This window comes from Lissotriton vulgaris, chromosome 5 (assembly GCF_964263255.1).
Source record: "Lissotriton vulgaris chromosome 5, aLisVul1.2, whole genome shotgun sequence".
Taxonomy (NCBI): Eukaryota; Metazoa; Chordata; class Amphibia; order Caudata; family Salamandridae; genus Lissotriton; species Lissotriton vulgaris.
The window spans coordinates 1,500,177,193-1,500,199,787 of NC_141693.1; the positions used below are offsets into that span (position 1 = coordinate 1,500,177,193).

Consider the following 22,595-nt stretch of genomic DNA (forward strand, 5'->3'; position numbering starts at 1 on the left):
GACAGCCGAGAGAGACCACACAATGTCCCTAGTGAATTTATAGTTGAATGTATCAGGATCTCTATGTGTCAAAACTTTTTTCTTTTTGAGAAAAAGTTTTATCAACAACTGAAAGGTGTGGCAATGGGGGCAGTTTACGCCTCTAATATAGCCAATATTTATGTCAACAACTTTGAGAAAGAATTCATCTATAATAATCTCAATCCATTTTTAGCCAACATATCATGTTGGCTAAGATATATAGATGATGTCTTTCTTATATGGAAAGGCAACCACAAACTCTTGAAACAATTCCACGAGTGGTTAAATAAAAAAAACCCACATCTACAGTTTACTCTAGATTACCACGCACATGAAATGCCTTTTGTTGACCTAACCATTAAAGTGAGTGAGGAGAATACCATCTACACAACTTTATATACAAAACCCACCACACGCAATACCTTACTCAAATACAACAGTCACCATCCGAAATCCTTACGTGACGGGTTACCCTTTGGCCAGTTTCTACGTCTACGTAGAAACTGTTACAAACGGAGTGACTATTTCCATGAGGCTAGAATTCTCAAGAACAAGCTACATGAGAGAGGGTACCCTAACAAGCTCCTCAAAATTTCAATGAAGCGTGCATGGTACAACAACAGAGAAGCTTTACTGCAGACTAAACCCAAAAACAACCAGGCACCATTAGTATGTGTGACCACTTTTGGCACATACAGCCAACAGCTCAAAAAGATCGTAACAAAAAACTGGTCTCTTTTGAAGAACTTCCTGAGCTAAGAGAGAAACCTATGTTTTCATTCAAACGTGGTCCCAACTTGAGAGATCACTTAGTGCATGCATACGAAAGACAGGATGGTAACACTGTTGATAGCATGAGACAACTGTCCCCAATACAAGGCCATTACAAATGTAACAACTGTAAGGCGTGTAACACCACCAAAAACATCAAAAGTTTTGTGATTAACGAACGCAATTTTACCATAAAACATTTTTCGAACTGTCGAACCAGAAATGTAATTTACTGCATACAGTGCCCATGTAGTCAACCATATATAGGGAAAACCACACAGATGATCAAGCAGCGAATCCTGCAACACCAGTCGCGGATTCGTTGCCGAGTGGAAAATGCCCCCTTAGTTGAACACTTTTCTTCCGCCAAACACTCTGAAAAAGAGATGACATGGTGGGTAATTGATGTTGTAAAACCATCCATCAGACAAAAAAACTGCGATAAAAGCCTGATCATTAAAGAGAATCGCTGGATAGAAATTGCCAACAGTGTGAAAAATGGATTGAACTCTTGTACTGAATGGCATACCCTAGCATGCTTGACTTAATCACTTGAACTGTCTAACTTTGGTCAAACCAATACCTATGCATGCCCATATAATATAAGCACACAAGATATATGTTATATGCTGTTAACCATATCCCTATCCATTAAGGCTAACAACTGCTTATATTGTACGAAATTGCTTTATGATGATAAAGGTTGAACTGTCTTCTGATATAATAATCGCCAAGATTATATGACTGTGGTCAAACCAATACCTATGCATGCCCATATAATATAAGCACACAAGATATATGTTATATGCTGCTAACCATATCCCTAACCATTAAGGCTATCAACTGCTTATATTGTACGAAATTGCTTTATGATGATAAAGGTTGAACTGTCTTCTGATATAATAATCGCCAAGATTATATGACAAAAAGCATTGTGAACTGTTCAGAACAAAAAACCTGAAGACTGTGAGCACACTACAGTTGACAGGACCAGTAGCTATAATGTCAAACTGTCATGTTTTGTTTAAATTAATTGGTTCGTTTTGTCCAGTTTTTAATATTCTATGATGTGAAGCTTTAAGATTGTGAGCGCATTATTGCTGACAGGAACATTCATTATAATGCTAACTCATCATTCTTTGATTTTAAATTCTGTCTTTAGCAGCCACATAGTAAACAAAACTAACGTTTACTTAAAATTAATATTCAATTCATTTAGTCTATCTTACAACTCCAATTAAGATTTACTCTCATGTTGAACACAGCCATAAACATAGGCTAAGATGGCCGCCTTGTTTCTTACCAATAAGTGGTTTACCCGCGCTGATCGCGTAGTCTCGCGAGAATACGCTACTCGCAGCTGATCGTGACGTGCTATAAATAAACTCGGACAGGCGAACATAGATGTAAGCCTTTACCGGACTCATTGGAAGCCTTCTCTGATGCGGTCACATCGAAAACTCTAAGTAAGTTATGCCACCGAAATCTCTGATTTAGCTGTATTGTCTCGAAAGCCGGTAGACCTCCGTTACCTATAGGATATACCTTTGTCATCCGACAGGGGTCCCTCTAGTTAAACCTCGGTCTATAGCCTAGCTATGCTCAAATATATAGCTCGGAGATACCGTTAGAAACGTTTTGATTTTCGGTCATTCTGATTTTTTCAAAAGATAAGGTGCCAGTCCTTTTGTAGTAACATCGTATATCGCTCGCCATAAGTAAAGTATGTTGCCTAAATTGTTTTCTTAAAGCAGCACTAATATGCTGCTTTTTAACAAATGTTCCAATGTGATGTTACGACAAGCCATGCCATCATGTATCAACCAGCACTATTTACTAATAACAAGATGCTAAACTATATAGTGCACCACCTTTTTCAAAACTGTACGGCTGGCAAATAATAACACTTTATTATGAATCTACAAAACGTATATTTCCTTTATCTCAATTAGAAATATACAAGTGTATTGGAAATCGACCTAATCTGGATTCCCTGTCGGAAATCATAGACAGCATCCCTATGTAGAACAAGAGGTAAATTGATAATACTTCTTTTCTTTGGTTGGACTTCTATCCAAATGACAAAGTATGTAAATAATAATAGTAAGATAGACTCTCACTCTCCTTCATTTAATACAGTGATATTTTGGCATAAAAGAATCATTCTTTGCTCCCAATCAACGCCACGATTTAAAGTGTTGCGGTCGTCTCAAATCTAAATAGACGTACATTCAAGAAATATAAGTGAGTAAAACAACACTAATTACACTCTCTTGGGATCTTGTTTGACCATTAATTTGCCTTAAATAAATTTTTTTTGCTTATTTCCTTCAGTCGCCACACCGACTTTTTAAGCAAATCAATCACTAAGAGTATATAAATGTAAATATATTTAGACTTATACAAATAAAGAGTTAGGAATCAGGTATTTTTAAAATATATATGTCTATTGTAACAAAATGTTGTTTTCTTTACAGAGGGTCATCAATTGTATATAGAACTTTTCTGTCCTGATGATGGTCTTGTGAAAATCTTCAAAAAGACCGAAACGTCGACTACTTCAGTCCATCTCTGCATATTTTGAGTTCTTGCCATACTTTGATTTTCTTCTGATTATTGAGTTGAAATCATTGGTTCATATGTTCGAGCAGTCTGGACTTAATGTTTAGATATGTCAAAGGAAGATACTGCTAGTACCTTGAATATCTAAATAATATCCATATATGTACCCTACTTGATTTGAATAATAACTTTCAGATAATACAAAATCCTGGTTTCTCTCGTTTTTTCGTTTTTTCATTCATTGTATATAGCGTGTTAGTGTGGTAACACTGTTTGTTCTGATCTTACTGGACTTCTTTTCCAAGAAATAAATAAATCCAAGACAGCCACTGATCGATCTCAGACTTAGGTACCCTAATGATTCAATACAGGTCCTAATGGTGCTGTAAAATAGTCAATCAACAAAACCCCTTGCTGGCCAATTCGCATGGTGCAAAGACATGGACATGGCTATGGTGGCCGAGAGAACAGTGTTCATTAATCGTGGATGTCCCCGGAAATGGAACCACCACGGGAACAGGAGGAAAGTACCGATGAGGAACACTAAGGAGGCTAGCATGAACAACATGAGGGGTATTGTTATTGATTGTGACAAAATGTATGCCAATGTACTAATGATGTGGGAATGTGTAATGTTGATTTGCATTGTGTTTGTACATCAACCGGAGGTCTTTGGCCTTGCTAACTTTGAATATAATAAAAAAGAATAATAATTTTTAAAAAAACGATTAAAGGGGCCAGCAGTGTCCTTATTATAGCACTTTTTTTGTCATGGGAGTGGGGAAGCAGCCAAAGGACGGGGTCAGGGCATAACGGTTAATAGAAGGAGGGTGGTCGAATGGGGCGGGGCAAGCAAATACAGACAACTTACGGAGAGAGCGAGAAAGAGAGGCTGGGGTTAAGCCAACCCAGAGAGAGTGGAGTGATGCAAGCAAACATGGCTAATGAACTGAGAGAGGAAGGAAATGTGGGAACAAGCCACCACAGACAACGAACAGAGGGAGAGTGGGGGCAAGCCAACACAGTCAGTGAACAGAGGGAAGGAGGGTTGGAGCAAGACAGCACGGACAACATAAGTAATTAGGACGGTGTGTCAAGCAGATCTACAGGGGAGGTACACAGAACGGATATAAGAACAGGAGGGACCCACTGAAAAAGATGCACTCTAGTAGAGTGCCTAAATCCAGAGAAAAAACTAGCTCTTAAAAAAGCGAGGAGTGGAAGGACACAAGATCTAAAACAAGAGAGATAACCAGGTTCATTTTTTAGCTGCAATACAGTACTAATTGTGAATTATTCTACTAAACAAAACCTATAAGTACATACTCATGAGAATGTTCTGAGGACATAGGCACTTGCCAGGCTTGTGCTTGAGTGGGGGATTGTGGTTGGTTGTTTTGACCTTCATGATTCTGGTACAGCCATTGGCCATCTAAACAGTAATGTAATGTAAAATAGAGAACTGATAAAACTCTTTTGAAGCTGCCGCTCAGCCTAAAATTGCAGGTGATAACCCCCTAGTCAACAATTAGAAGGACTCAACGTACTTGGATTAAGCACACATATGGTTTACATCTTGGTAAGGTAGTGTCAAATAAAATATGCCTGTTGAACATGTTGTCTTGTACTTGCTGCATCCTGATTAAATACCATGAATCATCTCTTCAACTTTGCCCCTCAGTGACATTAGGCATGACAAGTAATAATATAGCGTAATATTGATTGCAACAGTATCAATCAAGAATACTTATGTATTATTAAACTGTCTAGTATGTGTTGGACAAACAGTTGATTGTATGGGTAGCTTTGAATGCAGATGGCATTTAGTTTAGATGTACTTAATTTAAATAATTTGAATGTCTTGCAAGATTTATATACAGTATCTCTTCAATGAGGCATGAATTGATTGGTTTAAAGTATTACTGAGATTAATTGAGATTTGTAAACATTAAATGAATTAATTCCTGTAAGTAATTTTCCCCCCAGTGATTTAAAAACAAATTAAACTTAATGTGGATTGCTGAAGAAAAATGTTAGATTCAGTAGATTCAGAATATCTAACCTGGAAATAAAAGTAAACTGGTGTGATAGAAGTGATCAGAACATATTTGAACTTTGTGCACTAAAGTGAATTTGTAGGGTATACTATCCAGCCCACAACACAATTATTGTCTTCAAAGGTGCACTGCTGCTTTTTGTTGTCCTCGTTATAATCCATGTGCTTAAACTCATCATCGCGCATATAGTGTGTCTCCCTAATTCCTAGGATACCCAGTCAAAACGTTGACAACCACACCAAATGGACAGCCTTCTGCCCTCTTAAAGCAGCCTCTTTAGAACTTATCACCCATTTTCATTTCCTGTACCTACAGTTACTCCCTTCTGCACATTTAATACACCTGAACACCTCACCATCACAAGTGTTCCTTGTGTGGAGCACCTTATTGTCAATCATTTATTTATCCATACATTTACTTTCTTGACGTTTCTTCTCTAGATCTTTGTTTTTGTACTTTTTTGTTCTTTCATTTGACTTATGCGCTTAAGTGTTTCATAAATGACTAAAGGTAACCATTGTTCTGTTCAGTGCTGACAAAGAGGGACTGCAAGGTATTACTTTGGGAGTCTTTATGGCATGACATCATAATTCCTCTCCCTAATCAATAGGTATAGTTGAACAGCAACTTCAGGAGTGTAATGAGAGCAGCCTAATCCTAAGTGATGATGGGTTTGGAAGTGGATCAAAACATGATAATTAACATCAGAAGCAAAACAATACCTGCTGAGAGATCTCGCCTCATGGGAAGGGGAGATGGGGGTAGAGCCATGAGGTCACCTCTTCACTGGCTACCCTGGATTGCTTGTGCATTCTCTCAAATCAATATTTATTACGTTTTTATTGCAGATTTACTACTTCCAAACAAAAATTGAGTTTTTCCTATGTTTTTGATTAATGCTATTAATCTCAGTAGGCCTGTCAAATACTTCGATAATGATAGACCAGCACTGTGTGCTTTTAGTTAATATGGTGATAGTTCTACAGGAGGTTTTGTACAGGCAGTGATATTGGAGAATAGGAGATTTCTAGGTCATCAAGGACGTCTGTGTCTGAGAGGACATAATGTAAAACACCCTCTCTGCCATCTATGCATACAAGGGAACTGGGGATTTAATTGTCTCTGAAATTTGCTGGAGAGGTAGCATTATCTCGTTTTCAGTGAGGAGAGTGCGGACTGGTGTTGATTCCCCTCCCATAAAAATGTATATATATTTTTATAGTAGAATGAAGCACTTTCTAGCATTTTTACAACAGAGGAAAGACAGACCTTTTTCAGATCTTATGTGAAGAAATGCGTGTGGACTTGATTCTCATGGTTAAATCTGGAGTGTTCCCAGGTACGTCTCGCCATAATCAGTGGTGTTTTTTGTCATTACAGTCTCCATGAAGCATATTTCATTTGGGAGTTCCCAGGATCGGAAGCTTTTCCCATATAACTGTGCCCCAGACCGACTAGGCAATGAGCTAGCTCCCATCAGAGGGGATCCCCAGTGTGGACCCGGTAGCTACAGAAACGAGGAGGTAAGTCTATGAAAGAGCATCATATATGATGTATTCTGGCAGGAACCGAGGGTCGGGGATCAGACAAGAGAGCCACTTGGGTGAATAAATCAGTGAGGAATTTAATCATAGTCCTTCATTGCTTGTGAACTGTGAAATGCTGTCCGATTCTAAAGACCTATGTTTAGCAACACAAAGGGAATAATAGTCCCCATGATCGAAAAAATGGAAGGTATAAAGAACTAAATACAGAGGGGTAGGGTGTATTTATGTAATTATTTTGTTACACACATAATGCAAAACAAATTACATGTGGATGTGTTCAAAGTATGGTCGCCAAAGTAGTAGCACAACTTCCTTGAAACAGTATGTTTTAACAGAACTCCAGAAAGTTAAAAGGGTATAGTTTGGGAGACTCTAGGAGAAATGGTGCTCATAAAAAAAAAAGTAGTTTGCAGTTTTGTGTTTTCTTAGGGGTCTTTTCATAGGCTGATTATCCATTAACCTTGGTGGGTGGATGAAAAAGTTCTATGACTGCTCCCCTGCTAATTTTAGGCTCCAACTGATCACCTTCCCTCTTAAACTACCCCACACAAGATGAGAGCTCTTCTAGCAGAGACAGCAAGGCAACTTTATTTGCATGAAGAAAGTTAAAGTATTGTCAAAATAGAGTTCAGTTTTACACCTACTTTGCTGCAGCCCCAGATTTGGCTATCAGCTGCTGAAGCACATCCACCATATCTACCAAGTATTCCCATGTGTGACATGTTGAACCATTCCTGGCTCAATTGGGTTAATCATGTATTCAACGTCTTGGACAAACAAAGAAAGCTATTGTGTTGCACTGTATTTTCTTGTCCTCAACTCAAGTCAAATTCCAAGTTAGGGGCTTAACCAACAACTTGTATGAGTTCTGTTAATGTTGCCTTTTACCCATGTAATTTGCATAAGCCCCACATGTTAACTTTCAAATGTCTGTGCTTGTTATTTTCTCAAGTAATGATACCAGTGACATGCAATAAGGCAGGTAGAGGTAAATAGATGATGAAGTGTGTGGCACTCATGTGTCTTGTTTGAAATCCTCAGCAACTTGGTTCCAACAGTGATAGAAGCATGTTATACAAAAGAGGACATTTCCATTCTATTATTGAAACCCTTGGCATACTAGCTGCTTTTTGTTTAGAACACAATGGTTACATTTGCAGCAAACATGTGTTTTTTGTTCTTGTTCAGTGTGATGATTTGGTGTTAATATAACCTGTTTTTAATCTTATGTTTGGTTTTGCTTACATAAATGTGTCCACATTGACACTTCAAGATGTAGATTCAGTTGGTGGTGTCACAGGTAAATATACCATGTAATTTGTATTTTTTACCCATTTGCGGAGGAGTTAATTAATTCCCTACAACAGTTGCATTACTGCATGACTACAGTTGTGGCAAGGGACTGCATCAAATTTTTAGTTTGTGCTGTCAGTTTTTCTGATTTTGTTTTGCAAACATTTTTTTAAGGTTTATGTTCCTTTGGTAGGTACATCTTGAAATTAAGGATAACATATCTTTCAATTAAGGTTTATGTTATAGTATGGGCTAGTGTTTGAATATGCTGTTTTTGATCTATGTGATATTGGTGGATTGTTTAGATCCAAGCACATAGGGAATGGAGGAGCTCTTATTTCTCACAAGTAACAGTTTATCTTGCTTTTGACATGATTTTATTTGTGGCTTCTTCATGAGCTTGTGTTGTTTACCCTCTTTCAAGAAATATGTTGCAAGTGTCTCTGTTTTGTTAGTTATTCTTCAGGTTTGGGAATTATTATTTTGAGGCTCATAAGTGGAGACAGTGTTACATTTTTCTTAAGATAACCCTGGAGAAAGTTAAAAATATAGCGATCTTTAAGGGATATCTGTACATCAATGAAAAGTCAACTTTGATTTTGACTATTAGCTGTAATGTCGATACTAGGGTGTTTAATCTGTAGCTTGCCAATTTGGTTGTACAAATACTGATCAGTGTCTCTACACAAAATTATGAAGTCATCGATAGTGTGTTTTTTAAATAATGAAATCTAGAATCAATAAAGGATCCAGACAGATATGATTTCTTTCCAATCATTTCATGAAGAGGTTGGCATCATTAGGAGCATTTACTGAACCCACTGTGGTGCTCTTAAGTTGTAGAAAGAAAGTTTCTTGGCATTCAAAGCAGATGTGAACTAGTATGAAATATAATAGTTGTAGTAAGAAAGTTTGTTTAACATCCGGTGTCAGATTGTCCAGAAGGAACCATTAATTAGCTTTCCCATCTTGAAAAGAAATAGAGTTTTACAGAGCTTGAAATTCTAGTGAGCACAAAATGAATTAATTTTCATTGGGCAGATCTCGGCCAGCACCTTCCAAAGATCTGTGGTGTCTTCAAATTCTGCATACGAGTGAGCTTTCCAGTTTTATTACTTTTGAGTATATGTTCTTTGAGTGCCACCTATGTAAGATATTTCCAATTCTAAGGTATTGGGCGTTAGTACACTGTTCATCAAAACATGCTCTAGATTGGCTAAAAAATCTTTCTAGTTCAATTGGATCATACAGTTCTCTTGCTTTGCCTTGCACAGTCACCAGTATAGTTACTGGAACCAGCAGGCCATTCCTGATTTATTACATCTTGAGAACGGAACATAATTAAAGGAATTATTTTAAGGAGATTTGTTTCTTATGAAAAATCCACTGCAAATGAGATCCTGTGTCTGTTGTTTGTATGTATAGGGGCCTTCTTGAACGCTCAGATCCTTAAGTGTACACGATGATGGCATAAAAGGCAGACAGTCATTGGTCTAGGTATTTGTTTATTTGATTCCTTTTTAGCATAGTCTATGGGTTCTCTGGAATTCAGTGGGTAGTTTGAATTCGAAATTGAGAATTTTCAGTGTTAAGGTAGGCATAAATGTCATCATGTAGTCATCTTTTAATTCCGTGACACCGAAAATACATATATTGTCTCTTCTGCTTCTGTCTTAAAGTTCACAAACTTCTTTTTTTTAATGATTCTAGACTTCATTGCTCTAGCACTTTTGTTTTAGTGGCATCCAGCTACTTTTCCTACCTGTCATGTTGAGCTTTAAAAGTCACGAACTTATTGTGACCAGATTTTAATTCTTTGTTCATCTCTCTGGGCTGTTGTTCTTATTTATTTATCAAGACTTTTATATATTTGAGTTCCAAAATGAGTGATTTAATGTGAATGTGTCCCAATTTGTTCAGGGGCTTGTTGGGCCTTTTAAGTCTTCTTCTTCCCTCCAGTCAGGACCTTTAAAAATAGCAGCCGTACGGAGGCTTTATGTCCTTCTATCTGTATTGTAAAGAGAAGCATATAGACAATGGGTAGGCTGGCTAAGCATACACCTTTATAGATTGTTGTCAGTTATGGGGCATGTACCTACCTTTGGAATTCGGTTTTGCAGGTGTCTTTAGGCAGGTATTATAGTGAAATAATCTCCTACAAGCAGTGAGATACAGATTTTTCAAGAATGATTGAAAATTACTTTGTGCCTTCCCCTTAAATATTGTATTGTTCTCTGAATGCTAAGTGTGTCAGGCATTTAAGTTGTTACTATAGTGTGCTGGGCTTGCAGACTTTTCCTGCATGGTTCTGTGAAAAAAGGTGTCTGCCTTAAGGAGGACATAAGACATAATCAACTTGTTTCTGTCCCAGTCTACTATGGATACACTGCAGTAGTCTGAACTGGTGTTATGTGGTCAGCTGTATTTTGGTAAATCTGCCACAGTGCTCCCTCATGTTGGCAGCTACTGCAGTACTTTCTCATCTTGGCGTCTGTTTCTACCTTCCCCCAATTCATCTCAGTAGCAGCAGTAATATGTATCACAGAAGAGTTGTCGGGAGGCTTCTTACCTCTTATCCTCTTCGGCAGCACCAGTACCATCCCTGTACCATCTACCTCTCCTATGTGGCTTGCCATGCAAACCTTCTGCCACAGGATTTTACCAGTCACCTGTTTCCCAGATCTGTGGAGCCCCATTTCTTGAAACCATATGCTAGAGAGGCCAGGCGACAGATGCCATTTTGATTTTTATCTCAGAATTTGATTGTAGTGCCCTTCGAGGCAAATGACCTTCATAGTACAGTGCCTGGATGTAAACAGTCATTCACAATACATTTGTGCCAATATATTGGCCGTTAGTAGTGCTAGTTTATCGTTTGTCAGAGTACTTTAGAAGTTGGTCATTTTCCTCACATCCTGACTATGTCTCCTTTGGTGTTGACTTTTCTCCTTCCACGTAATGAAACAAAATAATCTCTTTAATATAATAGTCAATTTAGATGTCTTCGTACCTCCAACAAACGTCACAAAAAATTGGATGATTTTCCGAATTAATTACATCAGTAGGAATAAATTGATCATGCTTTTTTAACATCAAACAGGAAAGAAATCAGGACGAATGAGTTCCTTAGGGAAATGAAAAGAGGAGTTGTCTTTAAAAGGAAAGAATTATGCCATCCTTAGAAAAGGAGGTTGCTAAAATAAAGCAGAAAAGAGCCAGATCTGGTAATCAAGGCCCACTCGGGGAAATTCAGTTAATAAACTAAAGAAATAAAAAGCCACTCCATAGGAAAAAACGCAAAATCTGCAGAAATTAAAGGTTCAATGGAAAGAAATGTAGAGACTTCAGAACTGAAGGGTGTTCCCTAGGTGGAGCACTAGGGCAAGAGATAGGTTGACAAATAGAGAAACCTCGAAACAGACATGACAATAAGTCATCACCCTTCAGAATGCTTTAATTGCAAACCGTTGAGTTTTAGAGTAGATTATGAAAGATTAATGTGGAAATAATTTACAAAACTGTAAGATAGACATCAAAGAGCAAGAATCAGGGCACCAAATTTGTAGAGCACCATTTTCATGTAAAAAAGCCGAATGTCTACAATAAGATTTCAAAATTGATGATCTTCTAACATCCTAAATTACTTCAGCTAACTGAGGTTGAAGACTTGTTCTGCTACTTTAACCTCTCAACTTCCATACCGAGGGGTACATCTTGAGAAAAAGAGGAAGATGGGATGGATTGAAAGCAGATGGAAATAGAGGAAGGCTCCATTGAAGTAAGAACTGCCAGAGAACTGAGAAGTGGGAACCAAGACCTCTTTGACCAAAATGGGCAACCACTGTTACTTATGCACTCTCCTCCTGAATATTCACAAGTGTTCTTGAAATCAATGGAAATGGAATAAAAAGCATTCAACAACCTCTATAGCCACTTGATACATAGTGCATCCATCCCCCATGATCCTTGTTCTGGGAACTAAGAGCAGAATCTTGGTAACTAGGAGTTGTTCTTGGAATCTACCTGATCCACGTAAGGGGTGCCAAAACTCCTGCACACCTTGTGAAAGGTCATCTTTGATAAAGACATATTCTGAAATAATGCAGATACTCTTGTCAACTGAACCATTCTTGAATTGTCATGCAACTTGATGAGGCTTTCTGAGATAGAACTTTCTCTGTTGACAATCCCAGCATAGAAGCCACTTAATTCAGGGATCTTGACTGGATGCTTTCCTGATGATTGATACATGCCACAGTAACTGTGTTGTCTGACCTTATTAGCCAATTTCAATAAACTACCCACATTTGGAAGTGGAGTAAGTACCAATGAACTGCAGTGAACTCCCTCCAGTTGGTGTATCAAAGTGTCTGCTAGTGACCACTGTGGGTGGATAAGATCCAAAGTTGTTTCCCAACCTGTTGAATTGGCATCCATGGTCAGAACTTTCTGTGGCTCCGGGTACATCACCTTTCTCTTACCATACCACTGGACTTGAGATTTCTGAAGATGCCAGAGAAGAGGGCCAAGATAATGTTTTAGAAGAGGACAAAGATAAAGTTTTTAGAAGAGGGCAAAGATAAGGTTTTGTCCACTGGACTATAAAACAAAGGCTTCCATATGTCCCTGCACCATCATAATTTCCATGCTGGAGCTTCTTGAAGAGATAACAGAGCAGACAGCAATTGTCAAAAATGAACCACTCTTTCCTGTGGTTGACGCACCTTGCCCAAGTCTGTCCTGAATTTTACACTTATGAATGCCAACTCCTTTGATGGAGTTAACTGACATTTTTGAAGATTTTGCAAACATCTGTGATGATTCACATTCTCCTTTGTAATCTCCATCTACAGTTTCCTTTCTGATGGAGTATGGATAGACCAATCTTCCAGGTACAGAAAGATCAGTATCCTCTAGAAATGCAGAAAAGCTTCTCTTGAGGATACCACCTTCGTGAACACTCTTAGTGCTGACTTAACCAGAAGGGACGAGCTTTTAATTGCCAATGCTGGTCATGAATGCAGATTCTCAGAAACCTCTAATGCTGTTTCACTACAGGGATCTGTAAATAAGCATCCATTAATTGTATTGTTGACATGAAGTTATTTTCAAGAATCAGCAGAAATATTCTCTAGAAGGTTTCAAAGGAATGTTCTCCACATCCTTGGTTTCCCTCTTGATATCTATTACAATTTGATAACCTCCATTTACTTGGGGGACTATAAACACAATAGAATACATTTCTGACCATTGTTCTCCTCTGTAATGGGGATAGTGGCTGTTTTGGGCACTTGAGCCTGGGGCCTTTCTTCATGATTGGGATCCCCCGAATATTGTGGAGTAAACCCAGAGTCTATCCTTTATTCTCTCCGCACAATGTGTTGAACCTGTACATCTGAAGACGATTTTTCCCAACTCCAACTTATGGCAAGCAACTTCCTAGAGCTCAGCATAGTCCAGAATGAAGTTCTGTTGCCCCTGGATCCTGCTTCTGTCTTTTCATATATTTTTTCAGATAAAGAGCTTTGCTTTAATCATCACTATATTCTGATCCAGACATACCAGAATATACATCATTCTGGTTCCATAGATTATTTGCCACTTGACTCCACTTTCTTCTTTTTAAGTGTTGCCAGAGTCTCAATAAAAAAATCTCTTCTCCTATTCATCCCCTCTTAAATTTCGTGACCTCTTTGGCAAAGAGGACTTTGATGAAGCTCAAGGAGAAAAGGAATGATGTCTCCTCTTCACAGAATAGTAAGGGTAAGGAAATCACCATAATATGAAGCTGTTACTGCTTATCAATGTAAAACAGAGCTGGGAGTCCATTCCAAAATATTTCCTCCTGTTGATACTCCCTCTGAGATTTCACATTTCCACCTAAGCCTTTCAGGGGAGGAACACGATAAAAGAACGATGCAGGTTGAAGCTTTTGCAAAACCTCAGCACTCCTGAGTCCAAGCCCTGGGAGACTGGAAACAAAAAGGGAGAGGGCGAGAATGTTAATCCTATTATAGATAAGTAACAGCTCTGGGTTTGGGTTTGTTTTCCAGCATTTCTGTTTGCTTCCTGTCTCAGGAGGAGGGATTTATGTCATATAGTAATGACTGGGACGAAGGCGAGAGGTGTAGTACTTGGCTCTGTCTGATGCTGTCCCCTTCACAACCAAGAATCCATCCTCACCCAACCCTCCCAAAAATGGGGCTTTAGCTTTTGCCGAGTGGTAGGGAAAAAGCAAAGACATCAATAGAGTTCAAGCTAGTTTCACACAGAGGATTACATTGAAACATGATTATATTTATTAAGAATTGTAAACTCGAGCAGGAAAACATATCTCTGAGAGATAGTTTATTTTTATTGTAAACAAAAAATGTAAGATGTTATCAGACCGTGCTAATAGGATTATTATGAGTAATGTTGTGCTATTTCATGTGTTTTTGGGAGAGGGTGTAGGACAGAACGATTTTAAGTAATTTCTTCTGTTTACTTTGTCATTTTAAATTGTGGTGTCGTGATGTTGTTTACTACAACAATGATTGTTGCTCATTACGAATAGTAAAGCGAAATACGCCTTCTAATTTCTTATGGAAATTTACATTCTGTGATGTAAATGTGTGTTGCGAGGTAAATTTATGCACAGTCTTACCATTGCGTTGATTAATGTTGTCAAAAAACTGGAATGATATTTGTGAAACCTTTTTCAACAAAAACAGGTGAGCAATATGGTATACCTCTTGTCAAAGAAACCAGAGAGCAAGAAAGGCTACACCCTAGGAGCAAGAACTGCTGTGCAGTTTCCGCTGGAGAAGACGGTAAGCCTCCATGTCTCCCTGATATGCTCCCTCCTCATAATAAATGATTGCAGAAAAGAGCCAAATCAGGTAATAAAGGCTTAATCGGGGAGAGTGATGTAATCTTAGAAATTCAGTTACGTCATAAACTGAAGAAAACCAAAAGTGATGGGTGGATTACTTGAATTAACCTCAGGCTCTGGTAAATTACGCTAGGCCTCAATCCAGTCTATCTCTTTTAGCCCACCATGCCACTTAAGATAAGAACACTCCATATGCAAATCATCATTTTCCTTGTCCCATAGGAACAGTCTAGCCCTAGGTGCCAAGTCAGGTCCCATATCAACTAGTACACAAGAAAACAAGACCACTTTCAGCCTATTTGGGCCTCTTTAGTAGGGTGCAGCCTGAGCACTTGGGATATAGCATTGAAAAATACAAAAAAGTGATGGGTAGGTTGCTTGAATGAATCTCAGCAACTGATAATTCCTCTAGGCCTTATCCCAGTCCATCATCGTTTTGACAAACCATGTCACAGGAAACAGGAAACAGCCATATAAAAATCACCCTCAGTCCTGCCAACACGGAATAATTGGAATGTCCACTCAATAGTATTACTTTTGTGAAAAAAAAATGGACTTTCCTTTTGCGTAAAGGTTCAGTAATCAGTAGAAGTGCAAGACCTTGCAACCCAAACATAAGAAACAATTTCACTCTCCTTTGCAGCTATAGCTTCATTTTGAATGGGCACGTCTTATTATACATTCGCTATGTTTGTCTGCTGCATGTAGTTCACAGATACTTATGTGAGCATATTGTATTCAATGTTATTTGTTTTGGCAGGTATTGTTGATGGGTTGATTGCAGTGTCCAAAATAATTGTATGCAACCCAGTGGTCACAATGACTCCTGTAGGCAGGGCTGTAAGTGGGATGAAAAAACTGGGGGGTCTTTCAAAGGGGCTTTGCCAATATAATTAAGGGTGTGGCTTAAATACACCTCAGCTAAAAATCTGTGCTTAGCATAGTGTGCCACCCGACATGTATTTTTCTGTTTCTATCATTGCATCCAGATATATGATACAACAAGTAACATTATACCTACAACAAGTCAGGATTATTGGCTTTGCCAATGGTTGTTAGTTGCATAAGATAAATAAGCAGCAACTATGGCTTGTATGTAATATTGAAAAAGCTTCCACTTAAAGCCCTGGTGACACCACCACAATGTTGCTGCTCCTTTGCTTCAAAAAGAGAAGGGAAATCCAGAGAGACAATGACTCTCTTTAAAGGATTTCCCTTCCCCTACAACTCTCACCTGGCATGACGTCATGCCGCCACTTCTCCACTAGTGAGAAGTGAGCATTGTGAGCACTCAGACATCCACATGCCTGCTGTCACTGCAGTCCAGAAAAAAACAGACCGCTGGTATCGCTTTGTTCGTCCTAAGTTGGCAGGGTATGCCAGACATAGGTCCCTTGCTCACATTGCCACTGGATTTAAGCTAGCCTGGCTGATGACAGCTGATTAGCCAGACACCGGTCCCAGGATGCTTGTTTGCGGTCCAGGAAAGACATGTCTTGGCAGTTCAGGCTGGACTGTTCCCTTGAGGCACATGGTCAGACTGATTTGCATATGGCCATGTCTGAACTGAGTTGGCGGAGTGAGCTAAAGAAGGATGATGGATTAAACCCAGATCAGTTAACTGAGGGTGAGTGTTTGATTTGCTCAAGCGCTCCATCCATCATCTCCCTTTGGTATCGCTTTGTTCGCCCTAAATTGGCAGATTATGCCCAAACGTGGATCCCTTGCTCACTTTGCCACTGGATTCAAGCTAGCCTGGCTGATGATGGCTGATTAGCCTGAAACCGGTCCCAGGATGTTTGTTTCCATCCAGGGAAGACATGGATTGGCAGTTCAGGGCTGGACTGTTCCCATGAGGCATAGGGTCAGACTGATTTGCATATGGCCATGTCTGAACTAGGGTGGCGAAGTGAGCTAAAGAATGATGATGGATTAAACCCAGATCAGTTGACTGGGGGTGAGTGTTTGATTTGCTCAAGCGCTCCGTCCATCATCCCCCTTTGGTATCGCAGGGCACAAAAAAGAGCCCGATAGACACCCGTTTCGAGGCCCCCTTTAAAAAATTGCTGTGCTCAAGCCAGGTGAGACCCGGCCCACTTAAAGCCCTGTCTGTAGGATGCTTGTTGTTATAATATACGATGAGGCAACACTATCCTAACACCTGTGTCTTTACTCTGGACTTCAAGAGGGGTTCCTGCCCACTTCAGAATGATGCAAACTTTCAAGTTGTGCCAAGAAACAGGTTGGCTAGCAGTAACACATCAGATCCACACAGTGTCTGAGACAGGGAAACAAACCATAGGAACGTATTATAACTGAGGTCAATCCACCAGCAGGTATCCCTGGATGTGCGCCAGGTTTTCCCTTGGTCAGTGACATGAGCTGCATCACCATAGAATAACCTTTTTCTCGCAGTGCAAATATGGAGAAACAGTTTCTCTCTCTGTATAATGTATCTTTGAGTGGCCATGTGCTCAATACACAGGCTGGGTTCGGGCAAGGCTCTGGTTTGTAAGCAGTACGCCCTTACAGCAGGGCTCTAAGGAAATGGGCCTTTATACAGTTCTCCAGATCGCTTTGGGCAGGTTCTAAGAACACTTGGCAGTATATACCCTACACCTCAGGTAACAGCAAGAGGGATGTAGCCTTTGCAGCCGTGCAGAGCAGCAAGCGGTCATTATGGTAGAGTGGGAGAGTCCACAGCAAATCCACACAGTTGCTGAGACATGCCACAGAGGAGTAACACTACCTTGTGCAACCCACCCGAAGTCAGCAGTTAGTTGTAGATGTTCTTAAGCGTTACCCTTGGTCTGTGGTATTTATGTATCTGTGATATATTCTGAAGCATCAACACCAGCACTCTACCCTCAGACATGGCTCCTGTGTATAGTAAGCAAATTCTCACAGTAGGGTTCGAAGTGTCTGGGTCTCAACGATTCCTCAAAAGATCTAAACACACTTGGCAATCTGTGTCCTACTTCTTGATTTCAGGAACTGCAGATTATCCTCCTCAGTCCTATAGAATAGCCCTGGCTCTTAAAGGAGGGTGGCAATATGGATTCCTGTCCCTGACACATTCTTTGCGCTGTGCTGGGGTTCTTAGTGTTCCCAAAGACAAGGAACAAGGCAAGACCACCTATGAAAAAGTTGTCGCAGCTGGTTCCATTCCAACCACCTACTTAGACTTTGTGCTGAAAATGTGAACATTCCGGGGGACACAAATGCAAGTGGATATTTTTGTTGCACTTTCAAGTCCTAAGTCATTAGGTACTCCATAGTAGTCGTCCCATAACCTCGTAGGAGAGGTGGGTACACTGCAAGCAGGCCTAAGGCAAACATATGCCATTACAAAGAATGCAGGTTAACCTACTGAGCAGAACATGATATACTGTATGCCTACACATTCTCACATATTGTTCCTTGCTCAAGTTTGTTCCCAAAAGACACACCACACCTTGAACCACACAGCCTGTCCAGGGAAGGGAAGGAGGAATGAGCAGCGCAAGGATCTGCAGGGTGCAGGATAGAGAATGGTATCAAAAAGGCCTACCTACAATTGTCTGCTTTGGCAACCCACCATCTCTTAGATTTTTTCTTTCTCCCGCTCTCTCTTTCTCCCTCTCCCTCTCTCTGCCTCGTTTTCTCTCTCTTTATCCCTCTCAATCTCAATCTCCCTCTCCCTTACTCTCTCTCTCTCTCTCCCTCTCTCCCTCCCTCCCTCCTTAAGCGTTCCTCAGCCCCCAAATCTCACACTCGTGGAGGTGTCAGGCATGACAGAAAATAAGTGCAAATAGGTAGCCTTTTCAATAGAGTTGCATCAGAAAAGTGCTATGCCCCTAAACTACAATGCACAGCCATCAACGATATCTCAGTCAGGACATGACAACAATAGTCACCCATGTTAAAAGGAGGTAAACATGGTGTGAACTCCTTTCTCCCGCCTTTGACCATAAGTAGATGTGTACTCTTCTGGGAAGCAAAAGTATCATACCGCTGTAGAGTACCCTGTTCTTTCACTGGTGAGAGACTCAGTAATGCTTTCCAGCCCAATGAATTCTTTGATAAAGCACAACATCCACCTAATGGAATCTTGGCGCTAGAAGGGTAGGTGAAAATGAAGGAAATACATGAACAACAATCAACAAAACATAATGTTTTTTTAAAGATTTTCTAAATTGCATACAAAAGAAGGTAATTTCAAGCTTTGTGTCAACACAAGATAAAGTCGACCTGCTATCTGTGCAGTGCAAAAGAGCCAAATATGTAGTAATAGATTGAAATTATAACGCAAATTGCACAAGGCATGGTGGTGAGTAAAATGGCATTAAGGGAAGAGCAATTAGTTCCCTTCAAACCTCTAAATTTGACTCTTTGGACCATAGGTAGTCAATGGAGTTGCCCGTGGGCCTTTGAAACCTGCTCATATTTCCTAGGATGCGAAATCTTCCAGACTGCAAGATTTTGAATACTCTATAATATATTCAGAGTATCATCCGGAAGCCCTTGGTACAAGCTGTTACAATAAGCCAATTCTGAGAACAAACACACCTCCACCACCACCTTCTTTCTAAGAATGTTGATTGAGGCAAAGCAAACCGAATTAATAGAGTTTCTTTACTTCCTAAAGTAGAAACCTCATCTAAATAAACCACTAGGTCTTAAATTAGGCAGACTAGAGTCAAACTATCGTGGAGAAGTGTGGCTCAATGGTTAGAGCAGGCAGACCTTGATGCAGAGCTCTGGCCAGGGACCAGGGTTCGATTCCCGCCTCGGCGGGTCTTGGGCTCATAAATTCCTCTGACCGGATATTCTCGCCTCAGTGCCTATTCTAATCATGTGTCCCACGCTGCAACTCTGGGCAATAGCTTGCTTAGTCTCCACACCGGCCGCCGGGGATGCCTGGTTTCACCATGGGGGTGCCCAGGAGTGGACACTTCACACGGAAAACCAGGAAGGGTTCCCTTGCGGTATTCTTACAAGCGCCGGGAGACCCACTGCAGGTGGCTGTGCGCTATACAAGTATAAAGACAAAACATCCAACTCAGTGAGCCAGAAGGAGTTGCAACTTCCCTGGTGCTTCTTACCACACCCTTCCCTCTCCGGCACCAAGATTGAGGAGTATACTCTCAGGGCAGCTCTCTGTGTCTAATCCTAGATCTAAGGCCTCTAAACAAAAATATTCTTTCAGAGCATTTTCACATGGTCACTCTGCAAGATGCAATTCCACTGCTTCAACTGGGCAACTTTATGACTACTCTAGATCGCAAAGACACATATTTTCACATATCAATACACCCAGCCCGTTACAAATATCTCAGGTTTCTGGTGGATGGAAACACTACCAATTCAAAGTCCTTTCATTGGAAGTCACAAATGCACCATGGGTTATTGCCAAATGTCTGGCAATAGTAGCGGCTCATCTCTACAGACAACAAATACACTTTTCCCTACATGGACGATTGGCTTACAAAAGCCACAACCTAGCAACAAAAGTCATTAGTATACTCAAGTAACGAGAGACCTACTTCACAGCTTGGGATTCACAATCAATGTTCCCAAATCCCATCGACAACCTCTCCAAATTCAACTATATCTAGGTGCATTTATGAATACACAAATCGAGCTAGCCTATCCCAGTTACGCTAGAATTCAGAATCTTCAAGCCCTATTACGTCTTTTTTCAGTCAAACCAGCAAATAACAGTGAAGACAGTGATGCGTCTCCTAGGGATGATGGCCTATCCTATCACTATAGTACCCCAGACCCATCTGTACATGCTTCAGTTGCAGCAAAGTGGTCTTAGTCGCAGGGTCACTTACTGCATCCAGTGTTGGTAGACTGCCAAACTTCTCTCTCTCCGCAATGGTGGAATCATACCAACATGTCGAAGGGGTGACCTCTTCTGGAACCTGTTTCCCACATAACTCTCACAACAGATGCTTCACTCATGGGTTGGAGTGCACACCTCAAACACCTCACAATACAGGGTATACAGCACACCGAGATCCAGGTTCACCATATCAACTTCCTCAAGCTTCAAGCTGTTTACCTACCCTTAAAAGCTTACCTTCCTCACCTCATTCACAAGTTTTCCCTAGTCTGGACGGTCAGTATGACAGCTATCTATTATCTACAAAAGGTGGGGGGGGGGGGGTGGAGCACGGTCTCTGCAACTTTCAAAACCTTTACAGACCATAGACAAATAGGCTCTGCATCACAACATTCACCTGCAGAGTATCTCCCGGGCACGGACAGTGACTTTGCAGACCTGCTAAGCAGTATGCAGCAGCAAGCTTAAAAGTGGGAACTCCATCCACAAGTCTTACTCCCATACTTTCACAGATGGGGATTCCCTCAAATAGATCTTTTTGCAACCAGCAGAAAACTCAAAAAGCCCAAGCTTTGTATCTATGTTCCCACACCCCCTATCCAAGGGCAACGCACTATGGATGAGTTGATCAGGGTTATGTGCCTACACTTTTCTGCCTTGCCATCTCCTTCCATTTCTGGTTCGGAAGCTTAGGCAAACATCTCTCACAATGATCCTAGTAGTTTCCACATGGGCTCGTCAACCATGCTTCACAACACTGTTGCGTCTTTCCATAGTCCACCGCAAGAATGTCTTCAACAGGCCAAACCTTCTCACTCAGAACCATGGAGAAATCAGGCACCCAGATCCCAAAGCTCTGAACCTAGCAATTTGGCTCCTGAGGTCATAGAGTTTGGTTACCTTAATTTGCCATCCGAATACATGGACATTCTTAAAGAAGCTCGTAGACCTACCATTAGAGCTTGCTATGCAGCACAATAGAAACGCTTTGTCCGCTACTGTCACTCCAAAAAAAAATCAATCCTCTCAAAGCCACTGTACAGGCCAATGTCTGTTACCTTCTTCACTTACAAAAAGCTGGATTAGCATTCTCATGTATAAGGTTACATCTTGCTGCAATGGCAGCCTATCTCAAAAATAGGTAACACATTTCTTTGTTCACGGTCCCAGCAGGTAAAGCCTTCATGGAAGGGCTCAAAAGAGTAATTACGCCTCAGATTCCACTAACAGCTTCTTATAACCTCAATTTCCTTCTCACAAGAGTCCTGGGGACCCTCGTTTGCAGTCACAAAACATTAATCTGATATATAGTCCCTTAAAGAAAACTTTATCGTATTCACAAAGTAAAAGCTGTTCCTGTGGTCAGTTTTCCGTCTTGTGAATGTGTACATTTGGCGTCACTTAATGTCAATCTAATGTTTGCATGTACCTACTGTCCCTTTAAGGGTCTGCTTTAAAAAATATTGCTATTCAGTGAGTACAAATAAAAGTCTGCTGTCTCCTCTCGGAACTGAAACCCCACATTCACAGCCATTTGCGGTGTGTTTCAAATGGACCCCATTCTATATGAATGTTAATGATACAGGAGTTTATATGATTCCAGGCAAATAGGCATTATGTGTTGCAACTAATTAGTACAT

General features: G+C 40.3%; 1 protein-coding gene across 2 annotated transcripts in view; it reads left to right on the plus strand.

Moving 5' to 3' along the window:
* The window catches only part of CIMAP3 (ciliary microtubule associated protein 3), a 145,564-nt gene that overhangs the window by 87,694 nt on the left and 35,275 nt on the right, over nt 1-22,595 (plus strand). For both annotated transcript variants that reach the window (XM_086920387.1, XM_086920385.1), the window contains exons 2-3: nt 6,792-6,934; nt 14,965-15,063. In XM_086920387.1, the coding sequence (XP_086776513.1) occupies nt 6,792-6,934; nt 14,965-15,063 (242 nt within the window). The remainder of the gene's footprint in view (nt 1-6,791; nt 6,935-14,964; nt 15,064-22,595) is intronic.